Here is a 9,838-nt window from a genome sequence, read left to right as displayed (position 1 = left end):
AACACATTCAGTTTGGTCATATAATTCTGCACATTTCCTTTTCAGCTCTTGACGCCTTCCTCGTTCCTTTTCATACAATTGCTTGCTTTGCTCAGCCATCCCTTTTGTATGCTTCGACAGACTTACTTAACTGCAGAATTTCCTTATCCTTTGCTTCGATAATGACTTTCAACTTTTCACCTCCTCAGATGGCTCATCTTGAATTTCTTGCGCAACGGATCCTCCTACCCAGTCTTCGTATTGCGGAGTGGTCAATCCCCTTTGTTTGAGTTCTGGAACGTACTTGACGCGTTCATCGTCGGACAACGTCTCCCAGGCCTCATCAAGAAGAATCTTCATCGGAATTTCTCTCGGACATATCCCTTTGTCGAAAATGATGGTAAATGTAGTCAGATCAACTGCAGACGGCACATCTTGAACTCGCCCTAATTGTCGGAGGAACCTTCTTGGATTGTATGCCATGATACCCTGAGTGCCCAATAAAGGAACAAACTCGGATGCCTTGGTGCGAAGGACAGGCTTGACACAATTGGTCCAATCCAATACCCATCTCACCTTTTGATTGGTCACATTCGTTAAAAAGTTCACAAACTCGGATGCATTACACGGTGAACTCCTACTATTGATCCTCTTGTGATGTGTGATTACCCAATTATATCCGGCCATTGGTAGACTCTCGGGAATAGACGGTCGTCTCATGAAGTGCTCCATCCCCCACACATGTAAAATCAAATTTGACCCACAAAAGAACTTTTCCCCTCTCTGACAGGTAGTGCAAGCTATGAAGATGTCGGCCAAAATAGTTGGAACAATGGAACACTGTTTATCTTTTATTCCTAGAAACAAGTCGTACAAGATTTTAGTGAACTTGAAGGCTATCTTTTTGTCTTTCCTAGGGAAAAAGTAGGTTCCAGCCATGACTAATCCATATACCCAAACTCTCTTTCGTTCCCATATTTCCTCGGACGTAAACGAAAAATCCCCTCGATGCCTCTCAAAACCATCTCTTAATGCGAATCGATCAAATAAGAACTTCGCCTCTACATTTTGGTCTGCCCCTTGCAGTACTGATTCCTTTAACCCAGTGAAACGGCAAAATTCATCTTTGTTAGATACTAACGGAAATATCACGGCAGTTCCTTGGATCGGCAAATTGAGAAATCCGGCAACTTCCTCAATCGTTATGGTCATCTCCCTTTTCCCAAGTCTAAAAGCAGAACAAGTGGGGTCCCAGAGATGCACCAAAGCCTCTACCAAATACCCATCGGACTTAATGTCCTTGAAATCCCCGATGCGTCCTAATCGATCGGCTATTTGGTTAATCTCATTGGGTGAAAGTAATGTGGGCCATCTTTGTACCTCCGGCGGCACTACTAACATCTGTTGCACTCGGCGAGGATTGTCCATCTAGAAACCAAAACCGGGGTCAGATACCTTACCTACAGGTCCCATTTCTCTGGTTAACAGGAATTTAAACGTGCAAATCCCAAAAAATTGGGTTAAATACCCATGGGATTTAGGTTGGCTTGTCCCTAATGTGGGATTCCCTAAGTGGCATTCCCTTTCTAAGGTTTATGCATGATGTCATTCTTATCAAAGCAGGGAAACATGCAATTTGAAATGAAACGTGACCTAAGGAGCCCTTTGTTCGCCAGGGTGAGCCTAAAATGGCATGACATTATTAATTTATGAACATAATATACCAAAACTTTTAAACGTGCAATATCCTATTTACACGGGTAGGCCCTAAAAGAAGGTCATGCCAGACCTCTTATTTGCTAGGGTTGTGAATGCAAAAACAAGAAACAAGGAAAGTTAGTTCCACATATAATCACATAACACGTTGGACAATTAAATGATAAAAAACAGGAAAAGTAAATAAGGAAAAGGATGGGATCCCTCCCCTCGTGAATGGTGTCCCTAATAGGGTAAGGCAGACTCTACCCTAGATGAACTATATGGATGCATGAGGTTGGGGTTCACTAATGCATCTAACTCGATAAACTCAGGTCCCCAAGCCTTCAGAATTAGGGCCAAGGGTCATCAATTCCATGGCCCTTTGTCGGTGGCTCGAGCGATTCCCCAAACACCGCTACGCACACGTCGTGTCACGGCCGCATGTTTGAGTGAATCTATAAAAAACCTCAACCTTCGACTAAAAACTAAGGATATTAACCCAAAGTTTAAAGCGGAAGAGTGAGTGACCCATTGGATCGTGCTACGCACACGTCGTGTCACGATCACACATCCAAGTGGGTCTCCTAATCCTAATAGGGTAGAGTGGCGTGACAAGCCACTAAAAAGAAAAATAAAGGGGGATGAATAGTAAAGCGTATGCGCGTATGATAGTGCACGTTTTGGAGGGGAGGGATCGAGAACCAATGTGTGGCTCTAAGGGTGACACACACCCCCCCAAGTGCAATGACAAGCGCGGTATAAGCAATTAAACATTCATTCAAACATCCAATCATACATACGTGAGTGAGGGAGCTTGATACGTGAGCGAATAAAAAATTCCTAAAAAATGAAAAATGCAACCCTAATATCCAAATGCAATTCATAAAAGGGGTAGAAAAAGGAAAAAGAATGGTTAAATAAAAAATGCTCGGACCCACTTAGGAAGTCCCCAGTGGAGTCGCCAACTGTCGCGCCCCACTTTTTGGTAAAAAATAAAATAATTGTTTTTTGTGAATTTATTGATTTGGGAAAAATGAATTTTGTTGATAAAAACAAAAATGGGTCTAAATGGGACTTTTGAAAATGCGACGATTTGACCCAAGAAAAATAGTTCAAAAAGGGTTTTTATATGAAAAATGGAGTCGCCACTTGGTATAGAGTTAGGGTGTACCAAGTCACCCAAAAAATGAATTTTTTAAAGAAAAAAGTAAGAAAACCCTTTTTAAACGACTCCTAGTCCACGTAAAACAAAGAAAAAGGTTTGGGAGTCACATTTGACGAAGGGGAAGGCAAGGATAAAAATCCAAGGCACCCCTTCGACCTAACCAAGGCTAGTTGCGCGATTTAACCCTTATTTTCCTATATTTTCTACCCAAAGTATGTATTGCAAATTGGATTTGACTAATGAATGAGAAATGCAATCCTAAATCTAAGAAATGTTTCTTATGAGGCTTTTGGTCCCATTCACACGAGTCGTGACGGCCAATAAGGAAAGTCCTCATAGAAAATCATGAATGATGCAAATGAGGACTCAAATGAGAGTGTAAGTGTGCAAAGTGTAGAGAAAAGTGCATGTGTGCAATTTAAAAGTGTTTGTGTGCAAATGAATAAAAATATAAATGCTCGTGTGCAAGTGAATAAAAATAGTAAATATATAAGTAAGATAGGTGCAATGTGTGAAGTGAAAAGTAAAGAAAGTGAATAAGTGTGTGAATATGACATGTGGATTTAAAATATATAATTAGTGAGGAAAATAGTGAGAAAATGATATGAAAATGCATGAACTTAGAGGAATGCATCAGGTCGGGTACGGGAATGACCTCTAGTTTTTGTGATTTTAATTTTCCTTTGATTAGAAGGAAAAACTAGCGTGCTAAGGCTATTTTGAAGCCACACTCGCTCGTTTCCCTTACCCAAGGGGGTTTCTCAGGCAAATGGACCCTATAACTAGCATGAAATGCAAAGGCCTAAAATGAAAGGGAAAAGGTTAGAGGGACATGCTAAATGCCATAAAAACTAAAAAAAATGCATGAAATGTAGTGGAGCATGCGAATGTGAACTAGCGAGGAGGGCCCCTAAGGGTCTAGCGTTGGACTAGCCCATATCTAGGAATTCCTACTAGCGTTTGGACTAGAGGAATACGGGACAATGAACCACCACTAGCGTTGGACTAGTGTGGTGACGTACATTCCATTCACCATATTCATTGATAAATATAGAAAGCAAGTAGACATGCAAAATCATTTATAACACGTAGCACATAACACTTAGCATGCTCGACTAGATGCAATGTCCTAATAAAGCAATTAACACATAGCAACAAGAGTAAATAACCAAACTAATGAACCTATTTACATTCACTAACTAAAACAAAAGGGGAAGGGAAAAATGGACAAAATGCCCTATCTATTACAAGCCAAGAGGTGTACACATACCCCACGAATAAATAAAAGAAATACTTAAAATGAAAGGAATTAAAGCAAATTTAAGAAAGCCAAGTAGACATGTAATTCTCAATTAGCACATTTGATCACATAGGGAGAGACAAAATAAAAAGAAAGTTATACCTTCCCCGTTTGTGAAGCTAGTAAAAAGGAAAAGGTCCTAACTTTGGCTAAAACCATCAAACAAAGGATTAATGCACCAATTTAATAGTAAAATATGAACAAAATCAATTTGAATTCACCAAATCCTTCAAAAATAAAATAAAAAAAAAATCAAGGCGCCACAAATGACTATGAAATTTAACCATTAAAACCCTTCAAATAACCAAGCAAGTCCATATTCATCAAATGAAATTCCAGTTTGAAAGGAAAAGGAAACTTGAAGGATCAAATTGATTAATCTTTTCAATTGCTTGGGCCATAGTGCAACCAAAGGAAACTTAAGAGGTCAAAGTGAAATTTTAGAAAGATGATTTCATGCAATCTCATGCAAGCAAACGTAAGAAACTTCATTCTGCAACAATCATTCTTGCCGAAAATTTTCTGCAACTCAAAACACCATTTGCTACTTTCATTTCCGCAAAACACGTGTCAACCTCAACACAAACTTGATCACAAATCTTTCAACCAAACATCAAGAAAAACATTACAAACAACTTCAACATTCAATCAAACCAAAACATAACAGAAAAATCATGCAAATATCATGAAGAAAAATTCTGCAATTATTCTCTTATGCCTTGAAGCTTAACAACCTCGCATGACAGATTTAAAAGAAACTTTCAGACCGAATCCCAAACTCAAGTTCCTACTAACTTATCATGCATGCAAAAAACCAGAATGAAGAAGATTTTCATGCAAATAAGAATGCAAACCAAGCTCTCGGCAATAAAAGGATTCAGCATCTGAGGAAATTTTCTGCAACAAACTAGTTACTAACCTTCACTTTTCAAGCACCATTAAACAGCTTCAAACACATATTTTAACCAAAGTTCTCTTAATCAAACTTCCCAACACTTTAAACCAAACAATCGAAGCATGAACTTGACATTCAAATCAACAAAGATAGAGGAAGAAAACAGGCAAACATGGAAAATACTTCATGCAAGGCTAACGGATGCAATGGATACAACTACAACCACAAAATTTACTACACTCTCCATGTTCAAATGCCGAATTTTAAGCACAACTTGGATTGTACATTCTCCAATCCAAACAACTTCATTTGGACCAAACAACCAGAAAACTTAGCCACTTTATTTAAACAAAACAGAAAAACTTAGCAGGACATCAATGGTTCTATACTTCAGTAAGCAATGCTCTTGAACTTCAGTATTTGCATGGCATATGCATTCAAACATCTCAAATCAAAAAACCTGTTTCAAAATCCTATCATGCGTACAAAGGGATGACCGAATCAGAAACAACAAGGACCTTCACGCAAGCCAAAAATGAGGACAAGACTCTCAGCCAAAGGGAAAAAAAATGCAGCAACCAAAAGGTCTTTGGCAATTTTAGCAACACCGACAATAAACATTGTTGCAACCATCAAAAAGCTTCAGCCCTGCTACCTCATTTCCAGCCCCAAAAGAAAGCTATGAAAACTAGTTCATTATACAAAAACTTCACCTAAACTCTAAACAAAACCAGAATTATTCTAACGTAGGAAAACAGAAAAAAAAGAAGAAAGGAAGCCTGGTCTATCACGGGTAAAGGAAGGAATGGCTCTTGCCGTGTCTTTCCTTTTGGGCAACGAGGGAAACAACGTATTCATGACATCTTAAACCAGCACCAAGTCATCACAGAACACCAAAAACAGAACACAGTTAATTAATCTCATGCAGGGCTTAATCATCCAGCATTTAGTTAGCTAAACACACAACCCAGTGAGAATCAAACACTTTCCAGCAAATCTCATTCTAAAATACCCATACAACTCCCAAAACAACTCCATCGGCTAAGCTGGAAAAGTGTTTAGCAGTCCAACAACTTCTAATAAAAAAAAATCCAGCCATGCAATCAGATTCCTGGCCATAAGGTTCACATGCAACACCAAATAAAAAGCTATCTACCAGATTGGGTCCAAAACTAAGCTCAGATCATCACAAATTAACGAATTAAGGCTGCAAATTCCAGCTCAAGCTCACGGCAGTTCCAATTCCTTCTCAAACAGATTTTTCTATGATTTAAGCTATCATCTAACCACACAATCCCACATGCATGCTTATAGTCAGCTTCATCAACCCATAAACAACTCATCTAAGTTCAGAAATTACCTTAGCTTGAAGCCTAAAACACACGACTAGCAGCTGCAAATTCTTCCTTCTCGGTCAGTCCAGAAATTTCAGTCCGCCACTCTCCCTCTTCCTTGCTCAAACTTGCGGCTGGATTGAAGATAATATAGCTCTCGATTTTCCACCTGCTCACGGCTAGAGTAAAGAGTGAGCAGCAGGTCTCCCTCTCTCTTCTTTTAGCTTACGGCCGAAAGGAAACAATGAGATGCTCCGCTCTCCCTCTCGGTCGTTAATTCCTATGTAGTTGCTCCCTCACAGCTCACGGCAGAATAAGGCAATGGAAATGTGGAACCAATGATATGGAAGGTTTGTGGTGATTAGTAGTTGATATAGTGGTGTGTGGTAGTGGAGAAAGAAACCGGCACTAAGGATAGAAAATACTAGAATGTGAAGTGGAAATGGATTCGGCAGAAATAGAATTGTGATTTTTTTGATTTTTTTTTTTTGAAATTAATTAAATAAAACTGATAATAAAAATAGATAACAAACAACAAAAACAACCAAAAAATTTAATTAACATTGGATAGAAACTAAATCTAAATAAACTAGAATCCACAAAGCACAATTTTCCATTTTTCATTAATTTCCTCTTTTCTTTTCTTTCTTTTTTCACAAATTTTACGTTAAAACTTAAAACTAAAACTAAAACTAAAACGTGAACAAAATTAATATGACAAATAATTAGCAAATAAAAGACAAATAAAAAGGTAACAACTAAAATGCAGACAATCTAAAACAAAATCATGAATTAGATGCAACATACAAATTATTTAAATATTTGGTGTCTACACACTTCAGCGCCATTTTTTTGGGGGAAATATTCTAACTACTCCAATGAATCCAATGTACTTTACTCTTTTTTCATCCCAGTGCTCTCTCCTAAAACCCTCAATCAAATAAACTCTCTGTAAAAAACCTAATCCTTCACCCCTCTCACCACCGAATCCCTTGTTTCTTTCTCTTTCTTCCACCCGATTTTTAACTTTCTCCAATTTGAAGACAAATAGGTAAACCTTTAAGAAGGTAGCATAATCAACAACAGCATGGAGTTTTTAGCATGAAGTTTGAACGGGAATTGGTATCTGGGTTTTTAGCAACAGTAGAGCTACGGTGTTCATTGAAAATCGCCATCTGAAGGAAGATTACTACCAGGTAACCTATACATTTTCAACAAAATTGATAGCTTTTTCTTATTACTTTATTTCTTCTCCGGGAACGCATGGGAAATGGGGTAAGAGCAAGGTGGGTGACAGAGGGTTAAGGATTTGGGGAAGACGAAATGGCAGGAAGAGTAGATGTGGATGGGAATCCGAAAAAGCCGATGACAATTTACATGATTGGCCTTTCGCCTTTCGTCTGATAACCAGCAAAACAGAGACCACCTAATGGGGTTCTCCATTTCGTTACCTCCCTTTTGTTTCGAAATTTTTTGATCCTTCAACTCACTGAAATTAGAAAAAAAAAGCAATTAATTGAGAGATTGATCTATGCTGAAGGGGCTCAAAGTAAACTATACACACTCTTCGTGCTCTCCACCACTTCGTTCCTTTCCCAATTTTCCTTCCTTCTCTTCCTCTCTTCAAATCCATTTTTCTCTCTTGATCCAGCCATGGCTTCAATTACAGGATCCTTCACCTCCCTCTCTTGCTCACTCATGCCTAACCAGGCAGTCAACAGGGTCTCTAAATTGGGCTCGATGTCGCTCTCTATCAGTGGAAAAAGTTTCCCTTCTCTACGCGTGCAGCCAGCTCATTTCCGTGTGTCCTGCGCAGCCAAACCAGAGACTGTGGACAAAGTATGTAAGATTGTGAGGAAGCAGCTGGCTCTGCCTGATGAATCCGAAGTTGCTGGACATTCAAAATTTGCATCTTTGGGTGCTGATTTTCTTGACACTGTTGAGATTGTCATGGGGCTTGAGGAGGAGTTCGGCATTAGTGTGGAAGAAGAAAGTGCTCAGAACATTGCGACTGTTCAAGATGCGGCTGATCGGATTGAGAAGCTTATCGAGAACAAGGGTGCTTAAATTTTTGAGCTGCAAATTGCACAAATAGATTTTGATGTAGGATTGTCATTGTAGCTGCATCTTTGTAAAATCTTTATTGTCACCTTCACCTGGTTTTATGAAGAGCCATGCGTAGCTTCTTGGAACAAACTTTATCTGGGTGTTGTTTAGGCTTATTTATTTCCTCCAAAATGAAACTGCATTGCCTGTTCCTTTTCAAACGCATTATAATTGGGAATCCACTCCATAAGATGTATTTTTGTTTCGAAAAAAAAAGATCTATGCTGAGGGGGCTGAAAACGGTCTTGAGTTTACCATTGTTAGTTTAACTGGATTGGTCCCAGAATAGATTTCATACCTGGAATTGATGGGCCCAGTAAATGGACGGACCAAGGAATGAATGCAGAAAAGAGGATTTACCTATGAAATAGCTGAAATTTGCCCAGCTTATATGGGGTCAATAAACAAATTGGTTGCTGAGATTGTTCCTTCTCTTGCCCATGTTCCACCTTTCCCATTACCAGATTTTTTTTTTATTAATGCAACTAATGAACCAAAACTTTTTTTTTCCTTGTGCTCAGAAGTTATAAGAACTAGCGATACAGAGAAGTTTAACACAGTAGCATCAGGTTTCAGTTATTTATATAGTTGAAGCATAGGTCATGCGTGATGCCAAGATTTGCATATGATGGCCAAAATGAAGTCTAGTTTGACCATTCTTGCATTTTATAGAGTTCAATTTCCTTCCCCTTTCATGCGTAATAGTAATATTGAAAAATTGAAAAAGTTGGTCTGCGTACTAGACATTAGAAACTTCTTTTTACTCAATAACCTTCATATGTGATGATAAATTACTCATAACTGCTCAATAATTTTTTGACGTAATGTTTTTTTCTTTTTTGAGTACTGACATCTCTTCTGCTTAATGCATACCACAACTATACGGGATCATGTTGTATCATTCTATTCTGCCTCTTCAGGCTTCATTTTCATAATATAATATCTTTTTTGTGACTAAAAAAAAAGCGGTTACTAAGTCAAGCTTATTCCATCAATGCAGTTTCAAGTTTGTAGCATCCATCATCTTCAATTCCATCTAGCGAGCACGGATCGTTGATTCCCTTTCCACTTGGAGCAAATTGGAGTTGTTGGTAACCAAAATTATACATTAAGTTTCTGCTACTCTTGGGTTACCAATACATTAAAGTTCGTGGCAGTTATTTTCAATTGGGTAGAACTTGTATTGCTGATTAGTTTGGTTGCTAATATTTTGTCAAAGTTCTCTATCTCAAATTGATATTGGCTATATTATTGGACTAATTTTGAATTTCGTAGACTGTTATTCTTTTGTGCCTACCATCTGTTTTATAGTTTGTGTATTACAATCTAGAATTGAACTTTTGCTATCTTTCCTTTTGATA

At 38.3% G+C, this 9,838-nt stretch overlaps 1 protein-coding gene across 1 annotated transcript; it reads left to right on the top strand.

Moving 5' to 3' along the window:
- The first annotated feature begins 8,011 nt into the window (after window positions 1–8,011).
- Window positions 8,012–8,572, top strand: LOC113765677 (acyl carrier protein 1, chloroplastic-like). The gene has a single exon (XM_027309916.1). The coding sequence runs from the start codon at window positions 8,025–8,027 to the stop codon at window positions 8,436–8,438; it is 414 nt and encodes a 137-aa protein (XP_027165717.1). The 5' UTR covers window positions 8,012–8,024; the 3' UTR covers window positions 8,439–8,572.
- Window positions 8,573–9,838: the final 1,266 nt, after the last annotated feature.

Source organism: Coffea eugenioides, chromosome 3, assembly GCF_003713205.1.
Source record: "Coffea eugenioides isolate CCC68of chromosome 3, Ceug_1.0, whole genome shotgun sequence".
NCBI lineage: Eukaryota > Viridiplantae > Streptophyta > Magnoliopsida > Gentianales > Rubiaceae > Coffea > Coffea eugenioides.
The sequence above is the reverse complement of the archived record's forward strand: the minus strand, read 5'-3'. Positions and strand labels throughout refer to the sequence as shown.

What these genes read in the sequence shown, in the direction of transcription:
- LOC113765677 (XM_027309916.1), top strand. Translation starts at nt 8,025, where the DNA reads ATGGCTTCAATTACAGGATCCTTCACCTCCCTCTCTTGCTCACTCATG.